The following is a 27,705-nucleotide window of genomic DNA, read 5'->3' on the forward strand; positions in this document are numbered from 1 at the left end:
ACAAAATTTGCTTTAGGCCACTCGAAAACATGTTGACGAACAATAGCGCACGTACGTACTATATATTGTGTTCCCACACATTCGTCCAAAACGACATATTATTATTATTATTGGTTTTAGCATAGTCCTACGTTTGATTTTACCAATTATATACGTGGTGATGACTGTGATCAATAATAATATCAGAGAAGATTACGTAACAGCCTGGCAGACAGTAAATGTAAACGGAACAAAAACAAAAACACAACGACGAGCAAGTGGATAAATAATAATGGAATGAATGAATACCGGAAGTGAAATTAAATAATATCATCATGGTAATATAAATATAATTTTGAGCGTACGGAGTGATTAATTTATCGATAATCAGACGGTTTTTCTTTGGAAACACGCCGAATTATATTTAAACCGTGTAAACAAGAACACTGTATCAGGGTAAATAATATTATGAAAAAATAATTATATCAAATATTTATTATGTATCATAATATAATGATGCTATCAAACGTTCGACGAAAAAAAAAAAATCAAATGATGATATTTCGATAATTCCGGTTCGTGACCCCCGAGACGTTGTCCGGCTTACGGCAGAAACGTCTCCGCGTAACTGAGGGTAAAAAGGCGCCGTTTTAATTATGTGCAATGTGCTCGTTGAACCGCAACACTCTGGGGCGACCGGCGACCAACACTATTCGACCGCGCACGCACAATCGTGTCGTATACCGTGGTCCGGGTAACCTAAACAAAGGTCGACGTGCCTCGTGAAAACAAACACGCCACAGTGGCGACGGCCGTGTCCGACGATATTAATAATTAATATTACATTATAATCAGTGAAAAATAATAAATGACACGATACAATAACCGTCACCGAATGCCAACACGCCCGACTGGTCAAATCCGTCGCACGACTGTCGCGCAAGACGTTATTCACTCGGCAATACAACGATGACAGCTAACGACGCCGACGATAGTCATACATGCACACGGTTGTCCACGTGCGCGTGCTAAATTGCGAAGATCGAAAAACTATGATATGAATGTTATGTCGTGTTCCGCCGCTTTCGTAGATGATATTATTAAATATGTAAATGGAATCCTGGACAAAATGACACGTTCGTATAGCGTAGGTGTCCAACAGGCACCCATCCATTTCCATTCAGGTGAAAATTTCGTTTTAAATTTTGTAAATATTGTGCATAAACACTCGTATGGTGGTTTAGAAGGCGTTATGCCAAAATTAAATAGGTAGAAGGGGGAGAAGTCTAGTATATTATCACCTAGTCTTCCTATTATATTTTTATATTCGTGTAAAACCGTCGAGCAAACAGTTTTTGAACAAAATTCGGTGGTTTTTTTTTTCCAAAAATATAACACAGCGTGGACATATATTTCACCGTTATGCTCAACGCTATTTTGTATTATTATCGCACACCTCCTTATCCCCGATATTAACGCGGTAAGCTCGTGGATATAAAGTTTTCGAGAACCAGCCCGCGGCTGTACAATTTAGACTCTCAAAACTCTTCGATATTCGTTCGCCACTAGCAATTTGGTAAGGCTGAAACGTGATCGCGAAACCGCAAAACTTGTGTTTGAAACTATTCCGATTTACTCGATTTAAAATTGTATATTCTTCCAAACACGATATTTTTCAATGAGCACCACGAAAAATATATTGAAAAGTATTTTCACAAACATAAACCAAGTGTTTTGTTCTCTAAATGTTATTGTATATAATAGATAAAAATTTAAATTGAATTTAAAATATATAACAGTTAACCTAACGTTAACCTAATTTCCATAACTTAGTTTCATTTCTAAATATATTTTTCTTCTTTGAAAAAATAAATTATGATATTAATAAGCGTATACTATGAGCGATTTTAGCGACTATAACCGGTATTTATCTTCCTATATTTTTTTAAGCACAATCTTATGGGCCTCACAACTACCTTCAGTTTCAAAACTAAAATCAGTTTATACTATCCTATTTTAATTTTAACAACAATATTTGAATTTAATTTAAGAACTGTCTAATATTAAATTGTATTTAAAAACTTTAGAATATGGATTCATCAAATTTTAAATTGAATATAGAAATTAATGTCTATATGATAGACATCTATTTGCTGAATACAAATAATTTTTAGAATTAAAATCGGACCATGATAATTTTTTTTAATTTTTTTCAAAAAACATGTAAATTACCGTAAAATCCATATAGCAATAGTTTGTATAGTTTTATAATTAAAAAATAAAAACAACATAGTAGGTACACTATTAGAAATATGATGTCTTAAAATGTATAGTTACTGGGTTTTCAATACATCATACACAATGGTAACATAAGATAAATAGGATAGATTTATAGATAGGTAGGTAAGTAACTTAAATTTAAACTATATTATTTGTTATAAATATTTATTCCTAGTGAAAATCGCAATTGATATCACTAAATATTGATTTTTCAAAATATATTATCCCTCAAAATAAACATTTTCCAAGATTTACGAGACATTTTAAAATGTAAAGATTTTTTATAACCCCTTGGTATAATAATATAATATCCATGTTTTTATTTTATTTTATCACCGACGTTTTCTCGTCTTACGATCACTAACGCCATTTTCAGACGCAAAGTACTATGCCCCTGTAATCTTCAACATTAGAATGTCAAGTAGGTATAAAGTATACTTTCAAAAAATAAAAAAATAAATTATGCCATTCTCGTACCTTTATCGTAAAATAAAGCTGACTATATTAGAATACCGCACACTAAACAAAATTGCTCCAACAGATAACAAGGGTTATCCGACACTCAGACATATAAATAAAACCTTGAAAAAAAAAATATTTAAAAATTTAAAATATACTAATTTTGAACGCCACTTTTATATTAGTGTTAATACTTAGTGATAATATGTGTAAATAATAAATATGCAATATAATAATATGCATTTTATAGTATCTATAAATATTACATTGCCATTTTCAGTAATGCTATTCGGGTGTTAGTATAATGCGTAAGATTCTGGGAAACAGAACATAATGATTAGTGTTCACTTTTGGTGGGTCCGTTCCAACTGCGGTCGAAAAAGTTTTTGAAATATTTCGTTCTCATTAGTACCCTCGTGACCCTTAATTTTGACATAAATTACGATGATTCATTCACTCTCCAATTGCATTATTTATCATTAGATAAAATGTATTTCTTAACATCTAAAACTGTCAGAAATTTTAGTTTTCATCCAAACGACTACGAAACGCCATTGGGGTCCAATCTGATAACCGGAGTAAGAAATGTGATGAAGAATTAAGTTTTCAAGTTTAACATGCATTGGAGATATTTACACATTTGCCTAATATTCGTTACCAATACCACAAATGCACATTGTTAGAACCACAAATTGGTTGGTACTTCATAGTTTCACTTACATAATTGAACGTAATAATCTTATCAAATGAATAATTTTAATTAATTTAGAATATGTACAGGGAGTCGAGTCCGTTTTCAAATCGTACCTAAAAAAACAATATGTAATTAAAGTGAAACGTATAGTTATTAATTAACACTCACTATATATATATATGTGTATTATTTATTAATCAATAATAATTAAACAGTTAATTTAAAATCAAGTTGTTGAATATAATATGCATTATATTATGATGTATAATACGAGTATAATGTAATATTTACAAACAATAAATATATTAAATATAGTCATGAATTATTAATATTGTATAAAAAAGTTTAAATATGCCGAAAATGTGTATGTATGGTCAGTTAATTTTTTTTCAATAGATAATTATATGTTAAAACCTTTATAATATCGTAGAGCTGAATATTATTGTCAACCAGTACACCGCTTTTTTTTTTTTAGCGACATGGTTTGTTCGTATTAGTCGGTTACTTAGTATTTTTTTGTTTTGTTTTTTACATTATATTTTTAGCTGTGATAGTAATTACGCTTCAGTAGTATTTGAGTTGTAAAATATTTCAAACTTTCTATGTGATATACTTGTCATTTTTTGTATTTATTTTCATCAAAGAGAGCTACGGAACGAAACGAATTCTTTTCTTTAAAAAAAAGAAAAACTGATTTCTTGTCCAAACAGTTGACAAAAAAATAAAATATTAACAATAATATAAAATTTTAAATTCAAATTCATTTTTAGTATTTATTTTATAATAATATTACCAATAAAATGGTATTTCAGTTCTAAAACTCAAAAAATTAAAATGCATTTTATAATATCTTCCAAAGTTAAAACCATCGTACATGGCTCATAATGTATAATTATGGTGAATAAGAAAATATTAATATGTATTCTGGATTTCTACACAATTTTTTTTTCATTTTTTAAAATTTATCGTCCAAAATGGAAATTTTAATAGTTGTAGCCGTGAATTCAGAAAAAAAATGGAGAAGAATCATATGAACATAAACAAATTCAAATAATACCGTGACCGAAAAAAAAAATAAATATTTTTTGAAAACGTTTTGAGGGTTAACTCCACTTGTATACGAGCTTGCTTACACAAGATTACTACTTTCTATTTACTGCTTACTCAGCTTATTGTCGTTGTTATTCATTTTTTCTTAAATAGCCACGGCATTTACTTCTGTATAAGTTATAACTGATCCTAGCTAGTGTGTTTGAAACGCAACATAAACCTTTCCATAATAATATTAACGTCATGATTTTGGTTACAATCATATTTCTATGGACAAATAGTGATATAGATTTCAATTCAAAAATACGTGCAAGTGAATAAATTATTTCTGTAAACTGTACGATAAACGTAATATATTATTATATAGGTAATATATATAATATTGTTATCAGGAAGCTTAAGTTGCGCAAGCCATTATATACTTCTACTTAATTCACACTTAATTACTGGTATTGATTAATCTTATTACTAATATAATATAATATATTGCCTTGTAAGTACCTTTTTCATTTTTTTTCGACGGTTTTTAAAAATTTTATTTTTGTTTTTTTCTTTCGTAACAAAAGAAATTATCCTCTTAACATTCGGTCATTACGACACTCTCGGAAAATCGTTAAATATTTTCAGATAGGAGTGAAGGTACCTACTGTATATTTTATATTTCAAAATGGTTTAATGAAACATGTTTGATAACTTCGTTAAGTAACTTAAAACCAATCGGTTTAAGAATATTTCCAAACATTCAGAATGCAATTATATTTATTAAATAATTGAATTGATGAACTCCAAAAACATTTGCCATTTCACCAATTCATATTATTTAATATTTAAAAAAAAAAACAATGATTTTATTTTAAACTTAAAAATAGTCTTTCTATACTAAATACTAACATATTTAGATTTCTTGATTTTTTTTTTCTGTTTTAGACTAATTTTAAACGTGAAAACATGTTACCTATGACATATTTAGGTTTAATATAAGATATTTAAAAAGTAAGCGAATATTAAAACACTAAGTTCAACTTTAAAGACAAACTTTTTAAACTTCCTGTTTGAAACTTTCTATCACTTTTTTTTTTATAAAGCATTGTTTTTAACAATTGAATCAGCATTACACATTTTGTCACTTAAAATCGTGTTTGAAATGATTGTAATTAATTTCACAATATGACATTAAATACAGTTGCGTTTTTAGTAAAATTCCATTAGTCAATGATTAAAAACTACTCATATTCTATTTAAAATCTGTATCTCACAGTTAAAATTAAAACACTTTTTAAAAGAGTGAGTTCTGAGTCTGCTTACAAGAGATTAGTTGTCGGTCCGTAGCTTTCTTTTATGTCATCCCACATTGTTATAGTACAACCGACCATGTGTCGGTCCAAGTTAATATAAATTGTTTTATTTTATTTATACTATTATTACTATAATATTTTTTTTAATCTGAACGGAACCAATGAAATATGCATAAGAGTCGTTTTGCAGGTAGACTTGAGACACATGGACGAAAAGGTCGGTTCGAACATCGTCGACGTCGGAGTGGATCTCTCAGAATTTTACATGTCGGTCGAATGGGATATACTGGAAGTACCAGCGGTCAGGTAACGTATTAAAAATAATTGAAAATGCGTAAAGAAATGCATAAATTATGAAAAATAAAATACTCACATATGTCTACGAGCGTGTATGTTTCTGACGAGTACGGCATGAATCGAAACGCACGATTTTTGTAAAGGCACTCATAAATTATTCAACATTACGTGAACCATATATACTACATAAAGAGTACATTATACATACCTTGGCCACTTTCTACGGGTTTCAAACACAAACACTATACGACGCACCATATAGCTGTAGTAAACGGCTGACGATCGTATACGATAAAGACGCGTTTCTCGTTAAAAAAAAATAAAACAAAACAACAACGAATACGATTCTATTCTTTTATAATATATAAAATAAATTCTGTGTTTAAGACGATTCTGTAAACAACTCTCATAAATCGACAATATTGTTCCAAAATCGTAATACATGATAATATATAAAAGCATGTGTCAGCATATTGTAACAAAATCCATTTTGAAATTCGTAATAAAAATATGTATAAAATATAACATATTATTATTTTTTGCTTGTATAATAAACAACGAGGAAAAAACAACGAATTGTTCACGCTCAAAGATTCCCGATTACTTATTTTTATTTTTGTCATTACTCTAAAAAAAATAAACGAATACATTTTAATGGGGCGGAAAGTTTTTTTTTTTTTATTTATTTACATTACGATGTGCTTTATAAAGTCAAGAATCGTAGTTAACTTAGATTTTGGCCCTCAAACTCATTTTTTTCGGTTCGAATGAAAACTTTTTTTTTTTTTGCTTTTAGTAATATTTCGACGTTGAAGATATTTTCGTGGATAAGAAAGAATAACATTCTCCATTATATTTTCATTATTTTACGGGATTCGTATTCTATTCATTTCGGTGGTTATACTCGTATTATAACCATTCCAGACTACTAAGATTTATTTATATTTTAATTTGTTGAAAATTAAAACGATACGTTTTAATACTTTTTGTTACTTATAAACAAATGTTTCGGAGTAGTGATAAATTAAATTTACTTTTGATTATATTACGATTTACTATTTTGATTTTTTACTCACATTGAACCTGTAAAACTTTTTAACGGATACTATAATACTAGAATATCCCTACAAAATGACTATTAGTATATTTTCGTTTAAATTGATCATGATAATTAAGTATTATTGCTATAAGCATGTGATAGGAAAATGTCATTTTTATTTTCAACCACTCAATTACGATGAGAAACATATAATAGGGAAAACAATCTTTTTCGCATGTACACTTCATTTCTCACTCAATATTCTGAACGGCTACGCAACTCACGATTGTAGATTAATTCATGAGTCCTGACCGCTGCGGTTTTCACGGATTTGTATTTGCCTATAGTTTAAATCACAACGAATAGCGTGGTAAGTTTTGTGTGAAAGGTAATTAATCGAATAATTTCCGAACGTTGTCCAAAAATAACTAATCCATACCGTGGTCGTGCTTAAAAACTTAACTTATTATCACTTAAATATATTAAATTTTTTAAAACAAATAATACATTGTTCGTAATATATATTATGCAACGAAAATGTTAACATTTTTATAGTATGATTACCTATATACGTTATGAATTGAAAATATGTAACATTATTTTCTATTTAATTATCGATCTTATTTTAGGCAATTATATTGGATTAATATTTTTACTCTCAATGATTCTCATGCCATCATTTTGTTTTTTAAATAGTTCGCTCACTTTGACGGTGATAAAATACATATCGATAACAGATTGAAAACTTCCTGGAAATAAAATCCAACACATCTGTTATTAAAATATAAAGATAATTTATTATATGTTATTTTAAAGCATATTTTTGATGCTGAGAAAATGTCCAAAGTGTGGTTTTTAGTACATCGACGTTTGAACTATAAGTTATACAATCTATATGTGCATACCTATATTATTTGTAAAAATCAAAAATTATAATATAATCTCGTTAAATCGCAAAATACTCGTATGATAAATATTCATAATATTATACGTAAAACATATCTATTATTTCACACTTAAAAAATATTTTGACTTCAATGCGGTTTTTTCCGTTATAATATCGTATTCGATCTTTAAACGTTAAAATAGTATGACGAGTGATAAATATAAAATAGTTTTCTAAAAATTAAAAAAACTTCTCCACGCCAATACTACATAATATAAACGTTTTTTGAATATACCTATAGGATATAAAATTAAATTCATGGTATCGTAACAAAAAAAAAAAGCTTAATAAATTATAGTACATTGTTTTTGAGCCTTTAAACTTATTTTTTGATTGAAGTGCACATGAAAAACAAGTTGTAACATTTTAAAAACTAATAATAATTTAAGCGGAACTATGTGTTATTGTTCTAGTCCTGTAAGCGTTCTTGGATTCTTTTACGGAAAAAAAAATGTCAAGTGAGAGCCTTTACATGTTCGTGATTTCAAAAATATAGGAAGGAAAACTGAGGCCCCTTGAGTCCCACCCCTTTTTAACCCGACACACATGTAGTGGACAAATGTATATACATTATAATATACACGTATAATACTATATTATATTATATAAGTGTTATTATACACAAGTTCAATCATGCAAAGATCTAAAGAATGTTCATGGCTCTCAAATTCAAACATTTAAAATTGTTTTCTGAGATTGTAACCTCAAATTTTTAACTTCATTCGTATTTCACATACGAAATTATTATTATGTACAAAGAAAATTATTTTAGTATTTGATTTAATAAGTATATCACTTACAACTATGCACATTTTCTTAGTAAGTATTAATACTAAATAGTGTATTTCGGCCAACGGAAGTTATTTTTAGAACAAAAATGTATACTATTTTATTATATTTATAAACGAATTTACGCAGTCTCGATGCTTTTCTATAACTCGCAAACCTATTTGTTTCGTGTTCTCCGAAATGGATTGTATGACACGCCACGCTAAACCGACAACGTATAAAATGTAATCGAAACGCGATATAAAACAAACACGATTAAGTATGCATTGCACTACAACACTGCCACCGCATAATGTAAATTATCTTTTATAGGAACGAAAAGATCTACCCGTGTTGCGACGAACCGTATTTAGACATAACGTTTAACATCACCATGAGGAGGAAAACGCTTTTCTATACAGTAAACATCATCATACCGTGCATGGGAATCTCGTTCCTCACAGTTTTGACGTTTTACTTGCCATCGGACAGCGGTGAAAAAGTAAGATTTTTTTATTATAACCATTGTATGTATCGCTATTTTGTTTTATGTATACCTATTATTATAAGCGATCCGGACAGATTATGGCGCATACGTATAGAGAAATGTATTACAATAGGTATGGTCGTATACGCTTATAGTCGATGGTATGTTAACGCCAACACTTTTTATTTATAGTTGTCACTTTTATCGTTTAACTATTAATATAATGTTTTCATTTCATTGTTTATGTATTATAGCATTATTTATGGAAATGCTTATTGTATTGAAACGGAAAATTCCGTACCGTAATTGATTTGTTTGGTTTAAAAGTCGAAAATTACAAGGTTGTCAAACAATAATATGATATATATATATATATATATTTTTTTTTTAAAAATTATGTGCTTCGAACAGGTAATTATTTTTAACGAGTTAATATGAATCGAAGGTATCATAACCATTGTTTTATGTGTAAAATTCATCATCATTTTTAAGTTATTGACAATTCCTAAGTAATAATAATAATAATTGCACATACGCCACAAAATTGCCATCATAATAACTGTATTTTGTAATTTATGGGAGGTGTGGTAATGGGAGCGAATAATGATAATATTATTATTAACTAAGGAAAGCATGAGTCATGCTGATTAGAATTTTCATCTATGATTTAATCGACTTCGTATTAAGATTATTCATAAAATTCATATTTTAATTACGCATCGTGAAATTAGTGGATTTGACGAAAACGCTATTATGGTATCTTTTGGTGTTTTTAAATCGATCACATAATTGATCGAGATACGACACGGATAATTTCTCTTATTATTATTTCTCTTATTATCTAAGAAAAGTTGTGATGGGAAACGTGACCCAACAAGCGAAATCACTTGGGCAAAGTAGTTACATATTCGGCCTATGTTTATTAAAACGACATTTTAGACAAGTTCGCATTGTAGTCACATAACTTTCCATCAGAAAGTGTCCAAGTCTCCATTTTACCTGTATATCCGATTTTGAGCAAATACAAAAATTAAATTTAACAATATACCTATTTTTTGGGTTTTAATAAAAAAAAAATGTTAACATATCGAAATCAAAATTTTAATTAATAGTTTTTGAGTTTTTCAATTTTCTTGTGTTAAAGATCCAATGTCCAAGTGAACATTATAATGTGCTTGGAAACTATGGGAGAAGTACGGTATTTTGAAAATTTTAATTATTTACAAAAATGGTTTGAATACTAGATCCAATGTTACTTCTATTTTATATAATTTTTAAACGTTTTATAATGCTATTGTCCTTTATAAAAATTTTAATAACTATAAAATACTTGTTTGAATTTTGAATTAGGCAAATCGACATTTTCAAAAAAATTAATTTCCTGATGATTTAATCATTGTATAAATGAATAAAAATCATACTGTATACAGTAAAAAAGGGAAGTTATCATTTTAAAAACAGAAGTTAATATTACCACGGTATTTTTTTCTAGTAGTAAAATAATTTAAATCGTTTTAAATTATGATCTCTAAACATATTTAAAAATTCTAAAAATGAGAATTCTTATAAATCCATTATCAAATGAAAAATAGTGGTGAGCATGCTTAGTGAATTATTCTGTAGTATAATTTTTAATCCGCGTAATTCCGGTTTAAATTTATCGGTTATATCAAATGTCTGATGATTACACACTTCATAATAAAACATTTTTATTGTAATTTAATTATTGTATTGTATTTTTTTTGTTGTCCATCGTGTTTACGCTCGTTTATATTTAAAAATAGTAATCACTCCTTATATTAATAAATTAGTGATGCGTAACCGTTGTTGGGGTTACTTTTAAATAAAATAAATACCAGTTTAAAATAACGTAAAACAGGCTTTATTTTATTTTTGGTCCTTGAAAATATATAATATTTATAAGATATTATAGGTATTACGATTTCGACGTATATGTCATCATCTATTTTAATCTTATTTCGAACTCAATTCTGTTCGTATTAAATACGCCTAATGCGTTGACTATTATTTATCGCTGTCAAGCATAATATTACTGTCTACTCAATTAACACACATGACATGGGACGGACATTATTGGTCGACCATACTAATATTGTATCGAATCATATATGTTGGGTCGACTATAGTTTGAAAATAATATGCCTAAATATGATATATTTTTATACGAAATTCTTTATTGCTGCTGTTCAAACAATTTCAGATAGAAAAAAATCAGCTTTTTATAATATATCGACACGGTATCAGACAAATTTTAAGAAAACAAGCATTACTCATATGCATTTAGTATATATATATATATATATCAGTAAAAAATTCAAAGTTTTTTTTTTACTATCAAAATAATACCTAATATGCACCATGGTTGCTGTACGCCATGCAAGTGAATTTTTCAGCAATATGTGCTTTTCCAGGAAACTATTTTTTTTTTTATACAAACACACAGATATTAAAGTACAAGAGTCTCATGTACATACTGTATAGTGACACGTCTTAAGTGCCTTTGCTTTTGAAATAATATCCTGGACATAGTACTTTTTCCGACCGTGCATTTTTTCATGCATAATGTCTAAACTATAGACTTTCAAGGACTTACTACTCTTCAGAATATAACTTTTTTATAATCGGGCATAAATATTATATCATTATATTATTATAATGTTTATTGATCTACGTTAAACTTACGTTTTAAATTTATAAAATTATTTTCAAAATTTAATTTCATTCACACGCCTAATAATAAAGCATACCAAAACTATGCACTTTATAGTATAATAATATTATGGTTTGAAAATTGAAAATACGCATTTATTTTAGATCAATAATCATATTATATATTATATTATCATTCTTATACAGATATAACTTAGATTATCAAAATTAAAAAAATGTATTAAAGACATTTATTTTATTTTTACTGATTGATATAAGTTAGTGTAAATACAAAAGTTTATATTTTGAATTTTATTAGAAATACATTTCTTTTCTTCATAGGTTTAAGTCATCCATTATCGAGAAGTTCAAATGAATAAGTTTTAAAATATTACTACTTTCTTATAATATATGTAGTACAATTTGAAAAGTTTATTTGAAAAGTTGAGTAATACCATACAGTATATTCAGTTGACATTTTAATCGGTATAGCGTACAAAGTACGAACTTAGTTATAGTGCAAAAGTCAATAACACAAATTTAAGTAAATTATAGATTTTGGATAACGGATTTATTACCTATTTTATTCATTTCACGTAAAATTCCATAACTCTTGCAGTTTATTTGAGTCGTACAAATGTTATGATCATATTAAACTCAGCCAAGTAAGCCGTTGTTTGTGGGCAAGAATAATGACTAGGACGGTCGTACTATATGCGAAAATCGATTGGACGCGTGATTTATGATAATGTCTAGACCTCAGACATCCCACGATAACTGAACGCCACATCAGCTGTGTGCCTGTGTACGTATACTTTATTATAATATTTCGTATAGATCACGCCGGAATATGGGTTGTCGTATTATTTTTGAAATTTCCTGTCTAGTAAAGACTAAGAAATAAAAAAAAAATTTTAAATAATAACAATAATAGACGAAATGATGGTCCAACGGAGTAACGGTAATATTTATGAGTATTATGTTTTGTGAATCATTTCGCGTGCATTGTCAATTTAAATTTAATCCGTGATTATTACTATTGTTTTAATAAGAAAATATAATATAAAGTTCGTTTGGGCGACAAAAGAATTTTTATTTGAAACAAACATTTTCATTACTTTTTTATTGTTATATTTTACAAAAAGACCACTAAAAGAACACTACTGCTCTATTAAAAAAAAAGCCATTTTAGATAGGTACTTATTAATCTTTTTTTTTTCTCGTAAATTAATTGCAACAATTTGTATGTTTTTTTTACTGTGAGCAACGTCGTAATAATATAAAATAGGTACGGTGTTGAATTTCATTTCATTTTATTCATTGTCGTTTACGTGTTTATATGGTAATAATAATTTGTAATAAACTACTAAAGTAAAAGCCCGATTTCTCGTCGAGAAAAGGAGAGAGAAAGAGGTTTAAGATTAATTAAATTTCTGTGTTGATACCATAAACTATATATAATATATATTTTTACCATAATATAAACGATTGCAGTGGTGTTAAATTTATACCGTCTATATATGTTTATATATAGTTTTTTAATTACTTTTTTTGGTACGGATCAGTGAGAGTCGTGCGATATGGACATGACTGCTTTATACATATGTTGAAAATCCTGCTTTATGCTTTTCTCGTGTATTTCTCTGCAATTGCTTAGGGTTGCAAGGATTAATGGACACAAGTATTAATAATTATCGATGACTTAATATATTATATTTTATGACATTAAAAACCTAGGCTTAAAGAATAATGAACCAGTGTGATTATATTATACACATTGGAAAACCGGTGTAATCCAAAACATTTCCCGTAAGCCGATTAAGAAGTTTAACAGCTCAATAAAATGTTCCGAGTTTGAAATTATCTGTAATTGGAGTAGAAATAATTGAAATTCGTTAATTTATTTTCCCATTTGAAATGATTAAAAAAAATTAGGACGACTTATAGAAATAAAATAATATGATTATTTTATATATTTCTGTGAGGTTTTCTCTTGAAATATGATGTAATTCTAAGATATTTGTTTACGATATTATAACGAACATTTCTATTCGTCAGTAAACGTCAAAATATCGTCAAATTGTGTACGCGTGGTACTACTGTAGATTAACGTATACTCATTAACTGTGTGTAATATTAAGTCTTATTTTTAAAATTAAACATAAATTATAATTAAGTGGGAAGTATTTTTTAATTCATTACGAACGTAATCCGTTTCATTCTATTTTTGCATTTTTTTTAATACACTGTATAATATTTATTTTAGAACTGATCACTGTATTATTTAAATAGGGAGAAATACAAACATAGATCGATTATTTTTTAATAATTGAGTTTTTATTTGTTACAATATTAATCGATACAAATAAAAATGTATGCAAATAGGTGTAAAATAAATAATATAGTGGTTTGGATAGCTTTCAAAAGTTAATTAAGATTTATAAGTAATGACATTGCACATGCTTTTATAGATAAAATAATGTTTATTTTAATCTACATTCGTTTAATAATATAGTGCCAGTAGATATCTAAAGGTAAACTAGAACTTTAATTCTTATATAAAATTAATAAAATAGAAACTATATAGGTCTTAATATTAATTAAAGTCTGTCAAAGCTAAAAGATAAGCTAAGATGAGATTAATGGTCCAAAAAACGTTTACAAACAAATTAACCAAATTTAATGACATGATGTAAATTATTCGTATTTTTGCAAATACAATTAATGATCAAAGTCTTCTTATTTAGAAATTATTATCACCGCGGAATAAATTTAAAAACTGAAAAACTACAGTAGCTACACAGAATATATTTATATTTTCTAAAAATACAAGGCACGCAAATAAACATTAAAAAAAAAAAAACAATATTTTAACTCGTATATTAACATAATATTTATACATGATGTGTTCGAGACTCTTCTAATATAGTTATTTGATATTTTGGTGAAAATTCAAATCGGTTAAAATCCTTATAATTAATTTTTTTTTTTGAGGGGGGGGGGGCGTAAACTTAATTGACTATCAAAATGACCATCAACATGTAACACAGCATGTTTTATTTATTCATAGATATTTTAACCACGAGTGTAATAGTATAGTCAACTAGATTTTTTATGTATATTCATTGATTAATGAGCCATATATTAATATTTAATATATCATCAATCGGCATAAGCTTGAAACAGAGCCGTTCATTATAAAGGTATATAAACATGCAAAGGGCTGATGCTTTGTTATAGTGGTTAAAGTTTTATTATTCCATTGTTTTTATGTCCTTTAACTGCTACGTTAAGGCCCTCTTGTTGGGCCTGAAAGAACTTATATTAACTTGGGTACATACACTTTCAAACTTCTATATTATTGAAATTAAATTATATTTATATTTGAAAAATGTGGTGAGTTAGTAAGAAGTATCGCGTATTATGGTCCAAAGTAAGTTATATAATTATTGGGAAGCATGGCTCGAAACGGCGTGAGCGTAGGTACTTAAACAAAAAAATATTCATTTGCTTTCGGAACTCTCAAAAGGTACCTATAAGTGGGTACTGTAAACAGAATTTCCAAGTTCAAAAATAGAAACCACACTTATTATATACATACTATACATGTATATATTATAAAATTGCCATGACCCAGCACCAACGTGGCAGTGGCGGAGGCGGTGGCGACGGCGGTGGTGGTGATTTACATAAAAAAATGCTGTACTCCGAAATATTATAGGTGTATGCGTGTGCATAAGAGTTAAAAAATAAAAATATATGTATGAATAAAAACAAAAACGGTATTAAGGGAGGCCCCCGCGAGCGAATGAAAAATTTGTTCTTTTCCGCTCCTGTTGACACGCTATGGCAGCTACCGAGTGATTATTGTTACGGGGCCGAGGGCGACCCGCGGAGCGAATGCTGTGGAACGGATGGGCTGTGAAAAGTGGGTTAGAGGACACGGCGTGTTCTCTTCCGTGGCCATATAATACCACACCGACGACGGGTTAAAGAAAGAAAAATAACGAGCTCGTCAAAAATGACTAATGGCGACTGTTTGGACGGCACCCTTCCTCCCTTTCGTGTGATGGACGTGTGTTAAAAATGACAACGTTTCGTTCTCCCCAGCCACGATGTCGACGAATTCCTACGCGAGGAAGTAATAACCGTATATTATAACAACGGTGTACATAATAGTAAAAGGTAGACAAATAATATATATCGAAATAAAAATAAGTTGGTACGCTAAAAAACCTGCACCTCTTATCTGGATATATTATAGATATCGACGAATGGACTCTATCTACAAGAATGTGCAACGATGTAATTTCATTTAATTACTTTGAACTAATTTTCTTCTTGCAATTGTTATTAATAAAAGTTTCGAGTTACGATGAGAACATTAATGTCACCTCGTTATTATGCATATAATACACCCCAAAAGATTTCAACTTAGTACCCAACATGACAGTATAAAAAATGGTTGCATCCGAATTGATTATCAATATTTTAGGCGACACACGTCCCAATTTGTTGCTGATAAGAAATTTCAAAAAAAAAAAAACAAAATGCGATCTAATACTAATATTATAACAAATTTCTCATAATTACGTACATAATATAAACAATTTCCATTTAGATAAATACCACGATAAAATCGATGTGATACGGACGAAAACCTAGTCGTTATACTTACTACAGCATACTGTAATCCATTAATAACTGTTGGATATATTATTATTGTTAGCATTTTTTGCGCTTAAACGTATATTTTCTTGAACATGGAATTCATAGACACTAGACAGTGAAAAAATAAAAAACTTGTCATAGTAGAAGATTTTAAATTCGGATTTCATAAAAATTTGCAAAATTTAAGTCGTATTTTAAAATAAATAATTTATGTTTAATTGATGATAAACGTATGGTATATGACAATGGTACAACTTAACACTCAGAAATTAAACAAAAGTTCAAACAATTAATTTAAATTACTTTTGAAATAATCAAAGAACCAATTCGGATAAACATTTCACAACAACTAGGGAACTAATAAATATGGACATTGTTTAACCAATTCCGGTCCATAATATACTGAAAAAAATCGTCTAAACGCGTTTTCGAGTTGGCCTACCCAGAGGAGCTCAATGAGTAGTTGCGTCGTTGAGTGTGCGTCTGTGGGGAAAATTTCAAAATCGTTCGACGGTGCCGAAGGGACCGTGTGCTTTCACTACCACTGCCGTCAATACCTACGCTATACGTAAAAGCCGGTTAAAAGGAATCGCGGCGATCGCAAAACAGCACATTATTAAACGGCAATCGAAAACGCATCAACATATCCTGGTTATGTAATGTATAGTGACACGAGTTATAACTGTAATGTGAAGAGAGTAATTAGCGCCGTACTGGGAATGATTATTTGAAAAACTCAAATGCTACTCGTATAAGCAAGTATTTTTTCGAATACCTTTAACACCGGCTCTTTTTCGAAGAGTGGCAAAAAGCTGTGTCGACGACACAAATGTGGTAAAAGGTCAAAAGCCGCGAGGATTTGGCGACGGCGGTAGGTAGCACGTGTCGTTGCGGCAGAAGTTTTTCTCACGTTTGTGCAGGTAAATATATGGTATACTGTAAAATATTTTACATTTACGCTAATCGCGTTATGATATTTTGAAGAAAATGTATGCCATACAAAACAACATAAATTTTCTATCTTTTGAGTTTTAATTAGATATCTACTTCTAATTTAAATTTAATACCATAACGCATACGAGTCCGCGTTAAGTGAGACATTTTATGTCTTCACTTTCCTACCTATACGTCATATGACGTATCAAAAAATCTCAGTTTCAAATGCACATTTGTTTTAAAAATACTTTTCAGAAATGTGAAATTAAAAACGTATGTTTCTATTGAAAAACGGTGTATAACATTCGATATAATACCGATGAAATTTAATAGTCCAAATAAACTATTGAAAAACGAGTATTTCGTATTTAAAAAGTATTTATATTTACGTAAAAAAAATAGGAGACAAAATTTATATTTAATAATATCCTACAGTATATAGGTATAATACGCTTTTGTAATAATATAATAGGTTTATTTCTACCAAACTTTGTTAGCGTTGTTTCTAAGTGAAAAATTAAACGTTTCAATTACTAATTACTTAAAATAACAATGATCCAGTGCCGAATCAAAGCAATTAGAACTTTATTTTATCAATACACGATATTATGTTAGGTTTTTTTTTTCATATTATTATTATTATTTTTTCAATTGATGGAAAAGAAAATGGACCGGCCTCCGTCATTTCACAGCGATGATGAATTACGAATACCAACTATAAACACGAGTCGTGCTTTCTTTCCCCGCCAGTACTCACAAACGTGTGTCTATATAAGGGTTGAAAGGGTGGGATGATTCTATATAATATTATACCGTCACAGACGTCGTCGCCAGTAACCGTCGACGTGATTCTTTGTTGCCCGACTGACGCCATTGGCGGCCACTATACGATACGCGTCGTTTCCGGGAACATTCGACCGGATATTTCTGGAATTTAAAAACGACCTGTCCTCTTATCCCCGAGTGAGATAGATCTTATGTGAAACTTGGTTAGGTTCGTACACACAAAGTTGAAGAGAAGTATTTTTTTAGATATACAAACACGTCGACAGTGCTGTTTCCGTTTTTTTTTTTTTTTTTATATATATAAACGTGAATATTACCCGCAGTATAATATATAGGTACATACAAATACAAACGAGCCAAATCTTCATTTAATAATCTCATCAGGTGTGTTTTGTGTTTGTATTGTTTTTCTTATGTTATACTCACTAAGACTTATATGTATAAACAATACTTCGGTAAAGTTTATCTTCCAAATTCGCTGTCGCTTTGTTATTATACTAATAGCACTTCGTAAAGTTAATTTTTCATTCAATCGTTAAAAATCTATTTTTAGTTGATTTTTGGCACATTAATTATACCTACTATTAAAACAATAGAACTAATGAATAATACATCGATGAAAACAGTATGAAACATAAATATATTTCAATGATTATCTCTTGAAAAAAAATAACCTGAACCCAATATGTTCTGTTTGTAAAACCATAAAGAAAAATTTGAAATGCCCAACAAAAAAATAAAAAAATTACCAAATACAATTATGAAGGTTAATAAAATCTAAGTAACCCGTTTCCTATAATATAATCATTAAGTAAATCTTTTGACTCTCATAAAGTGCAGCTCGTAGTAATAATTTGTAATTCACAATTGTGTCATGATTTTAATAAAACTTACATTTCTATAGCCTGAAAACCCATCAATAAGACACGACTGGAGTACAGGATATTGAGCCAATCTTAACGTAATAAAATTACATTGTAACTCATAAAAAAATACTGGTGTCACGTTTCACCTCCACGGTTTACTATCATATTTCTAAAATCGTTTATACTAATAATATTTTGAGAATTTTACACTAGATACATTTTGGTGTACACCAAATAGAACATTTATATATATATATATATATATCTAAACTATAACCTAAATACCTATTTGTTTGTTTATTTATGTATTTTTTTCTGGTGGAAAATATTTATAAAATATATTGCAGTATTAAATAATAATATAATGTATAGAGTTATTTTCATTTTGAACAAAACTTTATGTAAAGACTCTTCAAAATCTATTTGTAAGTTGAGTTTGAGGAGTATAAAAAAATCGATGGTTATTCCATTACTTATCTCTAAAACGCACAAGAGGTATGACTTATTGCTAATATAGATGTGCAGTCTTAATAAATACGACAAACTTGGCATTCAATAAAATTTAAGATGAAACAGTCCACTCGTTATTCATTTCAGAAAAAACTATTGAATAGTCCCTGATTTTTTTATATGAAAAATATATACCGTATGATACTTATATATATTTATTTAAAACCTTTTTTTACAAAATCTCGCAAAGTAAGCATTATTACGATAAAAAAAAAAAAAAATAGTATTTTTATAAGATACAATTTCTTCCGCGGTTTATTCGTTGAGTATTGACCAACCTTAGCGCAGCATTTTTCACTCTGAAATTGTGGATTATAGTGTTTGTAACCAAGAAATTGTTTGGAAATTTCTCCTCATTATAATAAATTTCTGTAATATTCTGTAAAATATGTTTCAAAAGTAAGATGTCGGGTACGTGCAGTTAAACGATGATAAGTATAATGTATTCATAATTATATCAGTTAAATATATCATCAGTTAATACTTAATATTTAATTTAAAAATGTAAACACTCATTAAAGGCCTTATCCACAGTATAACAATACCCATCACAAAATTTAATATTTAGTTATAAATAAGTAAATATTCTAAGTAAAATTGGATCAAACTCGTTGTTTGTTCACAAGTCAAACTTTCAAGAATTATTATCTCCGACGAAGTTCAAAGGTTGACATACTATATGATAAATGAAACTAAATTCAAGTCACGCACGATGTACTATTAAGAAAGTCATTAAAACGTGGTAATTTCGAGCTCAAAAGATCTTTCAACGAATATGCAAACCAAGTAATGGCGCAAAGGAGATGATAAAAAAATAGTATACTTTATTTTGCAATTTAACGACACACATATATCAGTACGCATACTATTATATTATAATACGTGCCTAATGTAATTGTAAATAATGATACTACGATATTTCGTTGATATTTGCATTTCGTGTTAACACGCGTATAAAAAGTATAAAATGCACCATTTTTAACGTAATCACAGTGAATTTTTATTCAATAAGTACAAATTATACATTATAAATAAAATTTGTATATTATGATGTCAACGAGTCAAAACCGTTCTTTTTGCCTACCTGCAGAGAATCCAAATTGAAAAATGTTGAAGTATTTATTCGATTTTGTTTTGTATAAGATACACCGTACAGTCGTAGAAACATATTGGTATAGAGATGACGAAACAGTTAGCATGGAAAACGATGACCAAAAACCTTCCGTGAACTACGAAGTCGAATAAGTTACGTTGTATATATCGTGAGCCGTGAGCCGTGACAAACCGAGAAAAAGTCATTTCTTCCTAATGAAATTTCAAACCGACGACGAGTGGCGGTGTGATAAAGAAAGACATGCTCTCATTTTTCAACAACAGTAAGGGTCGCCATACTCACACTGGTAGTTTCAATTATTTTCGAACCCGACCGACAGATAAACAATAGCTAATTTCTGATAAAGATTCGCAATATTAAGCTACTTATGATAACTCGTAATATGATGGTCGATTCTCGGATAAGTCTAAATCTGCCAAACCTAATCTATTTCATCGAACGTGTAACTTGTATTCCAATATATGCGTGCATTCGGATTAATAAATCAAATATTTTATAATTTGTTTATCACTGATAAATATTATCCAAAAATTAACGTGTCGATACGCGTTATTGAGTGATGTACATTTATACTCATTTAAATAGTAATTAATTTGGTAATTTAATGAACATGTAAATATTATATATTATACAATACGTCATGTAATAGATAAAAACGTAAAATAACTATCGCATGGTCATCAGTTAAACATTGAATTAATGTTTCATTATTAAAATATTTGTCGAAATACATCGCTAAAAACCAATTCACTATACGACAAACACATTTTATTCGACCAAAGATATTAAGAATATTAAAGGTATTTCAATTGTGCATTGTAAAATCCTGTTTTAAATGCCAATTTATTATTCGTAAAATGTGATTGTTATAAACATTTAAAAACAAATAATATAATAACCTCGACAACAATTTCGTCGAAAACGATCGTTTGTAGTTTTAATTACTAGCTACTGTTTTTATAATATTGAATGATGGCAGATAAAATGATCTGACACAAGCATCCACTATTCCGAGTAAAAATGATCTCATATGTATTAAACAAACTCACTCGATTTATCAGAATATAACAAAATTTACAACAGAAAAATGAAAATTTCAATAATAATAATAATAATAATATGATATGATATGAAAAATTGTGAATGTACAAAACGCGCCGCTTGTTAATACGCGTGTGTACGTTCTACAGCAGTCGACGTGAGTATAGTTTTTAATGCATTCGTCTCATCAGAGAAGCAGCGAAATTAATTTTCCAATATAAAAGCTATCACATTCTTCTATTCGTGGTGGCAGTTGTCTCGATATTATTATTATTATTATTATTATTATTATTATTGTCTTATTATTATGGCTTGAGTTCGTAATGAATAATGTATGTCTGAACACGTGGATACCGCTATGACAATATAATAACGTTTGCTTAAAGTTTTAATTACACAGGACCACGTGCCATCATTTCGTATATTATATTAATATTTAATATTATATAAACATTATAATGGTCGTATAACTCTAGTTTTATGTATCAATTTGAATTATTCCTTCATGTATATATACGAACGACTAAGTATTGAACCCAGGGTACAGAGCATACGATATTTTCATTTAAAATAAGTAATAAAATATTTTGTTCTAGATTAAATAAAAATAAAAAAATTGAATTAACTTTTGTTACGTAGTAGTAACTATAAAACGCTGTCTATCATTTGTACATGGTTCATCAGTGATAGATAAATGATTTTGATGTTTTGAGATTAATAATATTAATTAAAACACTAGCTATATTAATTATACCAATTACAATTTGACGTTTACATCGTATTAAAATACAATATTAATTTAATTTACTTTGCCAATGAACTGCTAATAATAGGCAAACACGACAAGTAATAAAACGATACTGTATCTGGATACGCCTGTAATCTGTATGTAACTGCAAGCTGAAAATTTTAATATTTAAATTTTTTTTGAAATTATTTTAATGTTTTGAAAAGTAATCAAAAACAGTTATACCCATATTATGTTGAAGAAATTTAAGATTGTCATGCGTTTGAGATATATTTAATATATTATGGACAGTTTAGTAATAAAATATAAATACTATAATGGTTTTTGATTGCTTCACATCATTCTACATATTATTATTTATAAATTATTTCTTTGGCGTTTTAGTCGTTATAAACTTTTATGGTTCATATTACCTGAAATATCCAAAAAACCATTGTCCTCAAAAATTAAAAAATTAACTAGATGAAGTTCAGTCAGTTCAGTTAAGAGATTTTTATTCAGTCAGGTTCGAGGGTAAACGTCGCTCATACAACACCACAGCCATCCTCACTTAAATATAATAATATACTATGATATGTGTGTTTGCGTGTACAATTCCAATATCGTATAATGTTCGTCTGGATTTTATCTGTGTGTAGCCTGATTTAATTACTATTAAGTTTAACTTAGTTTCAAAATCGCTGTTGCTAAACAGCACGCGTCGATAAATTTCGTTTTTTGACCGATCTGTATGAAATATATCTCAAAATCACTGTCGACCTTAAATAATCTGCTCCATAAATTGGTATATACATTTATATTTAAATGCTAGTTTTTCAAAGTTATATAATATATTAAAACGTATTACATTAAATTGGAATTTTATCATTTAATTTACTACATTTTAAATATATGGGTATTAATCATTGATGCGCTAAGGTTTCACAGAGCTATTTAGAATGATATGGAACTTTGGGTTATACGACTGTATTTCATTAATATACAGACCAAACGAATTTAATGAGTGTGTTCTTCGAACCGAACATAAAAGTCACCAAACTAATACATTATTCAATATATTAGGTATATACGAATTACGAGCCCACGAGAGTTATTTTATAATAATGTTTTACCATCGGACATGTGCGCTTTATTCATTGTATAAAATGTATAAATGTGTTTTTATTTCGCCGAGATAATGTTAATACCCGGGTAGTCAAAAGGTGCTTAATTTTTAATTAGTATTTTTAATTTAATGTTTGAAAATATTTTTAACTTTTCCTGTGTTCTTAGTTATGATTAATTTATAAATGTTTACAATATAAATACTGTCATTATGCAAAATTATTATAGTCAAAAGGACATGTGCTATTTATCTGAAATCCAATTTCGAGAAAAATAAACAAAAAATTCGTCCATAACAAATTTGTTAACTGAATTTCGCCATATTTACAAGTCTAAATTTGAAAATGAATCATATTCGATATTATAAACTACAAAGGTTTTATATTTTATTTGTTTCAAGTTAAGAGATCAAAAACGTTAAAAAAAATTTCGTCGCCAGACAATTTATTCTCTGGACTTTAATATAATAAATTACTCAAGAGTTAACGGAAGTCTTTTTTGTTGTCGCTTTTAAATTATCATAAGGTAGGTAAACGCGTAGCAAATAGATAATAATATTATAATATGCATTGAAAGCCGTCCGATGGAAATCTCGGAGTATTGTTGGCATCGAGACAACCGTGCGTCAGCGAATTAAGCTGACTACCATGATACATGTTTATCTATTTTGGCATTGTTTAAAAGAAAAACAGACATAAGACGGTAATACGATGCAACATTAATATAAGTATGTTGAGATATATGAAAATCAAGATAAAAAAAACACCTGATGTGACATAGACAGATGTAGAAAAATAAATACCTATAGACTACAGTCTAACTAAATTATTACGAAAATTTCGATGTTTACATTACAATCGCTTATTTCATTGACTTATCGTATTGTTTTTTAAATTGCACGTACATATACTGACGACTAAACAGATATTATACAGTATATATACATTAAGATACTTGTTTAAATATAATGGTAAAAAAATCGCTCGTGTTTTTTAATCAATGATATTATTAAACAAATTATTAAAAGCTTTATGAATTAGATAAATTGTACAAATTCGATAATTCTTGATAAATATTATTATAAAGTCATAATATAATATATAAGAGTATATATTTTAGTTATAGAGTAGAATTGAATAACAATATTATAATATCAATATTATGGATAATATAATATATGTTTTGAAACAAAACTGACAGAATTTAAATTAAAACTAAACAATTTTACTATTGTTATTATTATTATGAATTCTTCTATTTTTGCATCAACGAAAATGTTTGATACTTTTAATAATTTTGCAGAATATTTGTTCAACAAACTTTTCGGTAATTTAAACAATTTAAAAAAATAAAATATTGATTATCGAAATTATGAAGTAAACACCAATTAAAAATACTATAAATAAAAAATTTATAAAAATCACAAATTTAAATTATTAATTTTCAGCAATATTTGATTTTAATATAATTTTGAAGTTTGTCAAGATTTTAATGTTAATGATACTATTTTAACTATGTAGACCTACTTTAAAATTTGTCTTTAAACAGATCCAAAATATTGATGTTTAGAATGAATGAAGATATATGCGTATTTCTTAATATATTTTGTAATGAATAATTTTATAGATGCTTTACATAATAATACTTATCAATAATAGCTGTAATTTTTCGTTTCAGGTGACGTTATCTATATCAATTTTGATTAGTCTTCACGTTTTTTTCTTGCTGGTTGTCGAAATTATTCCTCCAACGTCATTAGTAGTCCCATTGCTGGGAAAATACCTGATATTTGCTATGATACTGGTTTCAATAAGGTAAGTTGATAATTATTGAATTTAAAGATAGATTATGATAATTCTTATTAGACTCATGATTATGGTATTGTTTAATTATTATTCTAATGCTTGAATTTATTAAATAAAAATAAGTAGTTAAACTATAAAATAAATATTGAATTTATACATGTTTTGAAAAAGTTATGAGATTCGTGTCATAATGTTTGTGACTGTTTAACAACTTAGAGGGTACGAATATAAATTAAAAATATATGAGTAAAGAATTTCTGAGTTTTAAAAAATTAAATGTTATATGACAAATTATTGTATATAATCGAGAATAATAAATAAAGTACACACAACAACATTAAACAAAATTGTTAAAGCATGACGTGAAATTAATAAATTATTATCGGAAGTGTAAAAGAATATGTAGAGCAGTTATATCATGATATTATAATGCATAGTAAAATTATTATTTATAAATTATCATTAATTTTTAAATTAATAAATAAACCTTAAACGTTGTATACGGTTTTCAGTCTTTTTCTTATGAAATTGTACACAAAATTACATTTTAGAAATATTAACACTATTAGCTAATAATATTCAATGTTTAATGATACTACAGTAAATATAGGCTTATAGGTAATTTAATATCCATTCTAAAAAAGAATATTGAAAAATTAATAATACACCAGTAACTAGATTTTTTTCAATATTATGCTTACTATAAAATTTAATATATATAAGCTACTTAACTCAATATCAGTACACTTTATATTTCGCAATAAGACCTTTAAACTTTTTGGAGCACGAAAATGCTTCAATCGTCAACGTTAAGAGTGGTTGGTTCTGTTAGAAAATTTTGATCCAGAGGATCTGATACAAAGACAAGTATAAAATGCCTAGAACTTTTGTTAATAATAAAACTAACAAAAAAAAAGAAAAAAAAAAGATGAATTTAATAATATACAGCGTTGTAACGCAACACCGATTTTAAATGTATTTTAATGTTGTTATTCTAAAATAAATAAGCGCAGATACTCATAATTTTCAGCAAATATTAAGATTATTATTTCCAATATTATATGATAAATATCAATTTTTTTAGAATTTTCTTATGTTGATATAGGAATGTTTTTCGAAAAAAAACATTACTCGTAGTTAATGTTATAAGCGTTTAGTGTCACCAAATACACTCAATCAAAATCACAAACATTCGTATGTATTATTCTGATGTTATAATAATATGTGTGTGTCAAGTGAACAAAAATTTAAACAAATCGGTAAGTTACAATTATTCGAGTGGGCCTTATTTACTTTACGCACAGAGTATGCGATGTATACACTATGCATCTATATAATTTATATGACATATACCTACGAATAGGCTAATAAATATTATTGTCTTCTTTAATACAACTCTGTTTGTCGTCGTATTACACATGATACGGCAGTAGGTGTTCTTGTGTGACTGGCACTCGCAGAGTCGGCGGGGAAGGAGGAATAAAAATTACGTTTAAGTGACATAGATTTCAATGTGCATTATAATATTATTACCTTTGGTGGCTGTCCCTTCGAAAACTATATTCGCTTATGTACAAAACAAACGACGCAAATTGAACGTGACAGACAAAAGCAATTTAATATCGTCGAGTACTTACTACAACAGTTGTACACGTAGAATCGCCACAGTAGTATAATACGAGTACTTCCTCAATCGCGTTAGAGACACGAAATTCGCATCGAACACGCCCTTGCAAACGGTCGGTTTCACCCAGAAATAAGAAAACTAATTTCCATATAGCACCGCGTTTACGTAGACAGGTAGGTAGGTATCTAAAATAATATGTAATGCGACGTACCTGTCACGATACCGTACATGTACATAGACATACACACCTACATATTTCTTATACGTAGTTTTCCTCGTTATAACCGTTCGCGTCGCTACTAATGCAATTTATTCATAGTTTTGATATTAACTTTGGCGTCCGCGCGCTGTACGTATACGCGTGTACATACATATTATAATATTATAGCCATGGTATTATAAACGCGTATATGTTAAGCCGTGCGCGCCGCAGTCGAGGGCTTTCGAACATTTTACGTGAAATAATGTCAAGTCCCGCACTTCAAATATTCTGTAGTACTGTCGCCCGATATAGGTATATAATATATTATTAT

The 27,705-nt window shown here is 28.3% G+C and overlaps 1 protein-coding gene across 4 annotated transcripts in view; it reads left to right on the plus strand.

Moving 5' to 3' along the window:
- LOC113551067 (acetylcholine receptor subunit alpha-like) overlaps positions 1-27,705 on the plus strand; it is a 159,205-nt gene that overhangs the window by 106,795 nt on the left and 24,705 nt on the right. For all 4 annotated transcript variants that reach the window (XR_003405100.1, XM_026953115.1, XM_026953108.1 and 1 more), the window contains exons 6-8: positions 5,948-6,063; positions 9,141-9,309; positions 25,418-25,554. Coding sequence is in view for 3 of the 4 variants with exons in the window: in XM_026953115.1 (XP_026808916.1) it covers positions 5,948-6,063; positions 9,141-9,309; positions 25,418-25,554 (422 nt within the window). In the remaining variant the exon portion in view is untranslated. The remainder of the gene's footprint in view (positions 1-5,947; positions 6,064-9,140; positions 9,310-25,417; positions 25,555-27,705) is intronic.

Source organism: Rhopalosiphum maidis, chromosome 1 (assembly GCF_003676215.2).
Source record: "Rhopalosiphum maidis isolate BTI-1 chromosome 1, ASM367621v3, whole genome shotgun sequence".
Classification (NCBI taxonomy): domain Eukaryota; kingdom Metazoa; phylum Arthropoda; class Insecta; order Hemiptera; family Aphididae; genus Rhopalosiphum; species Rhopalosiphum maidis.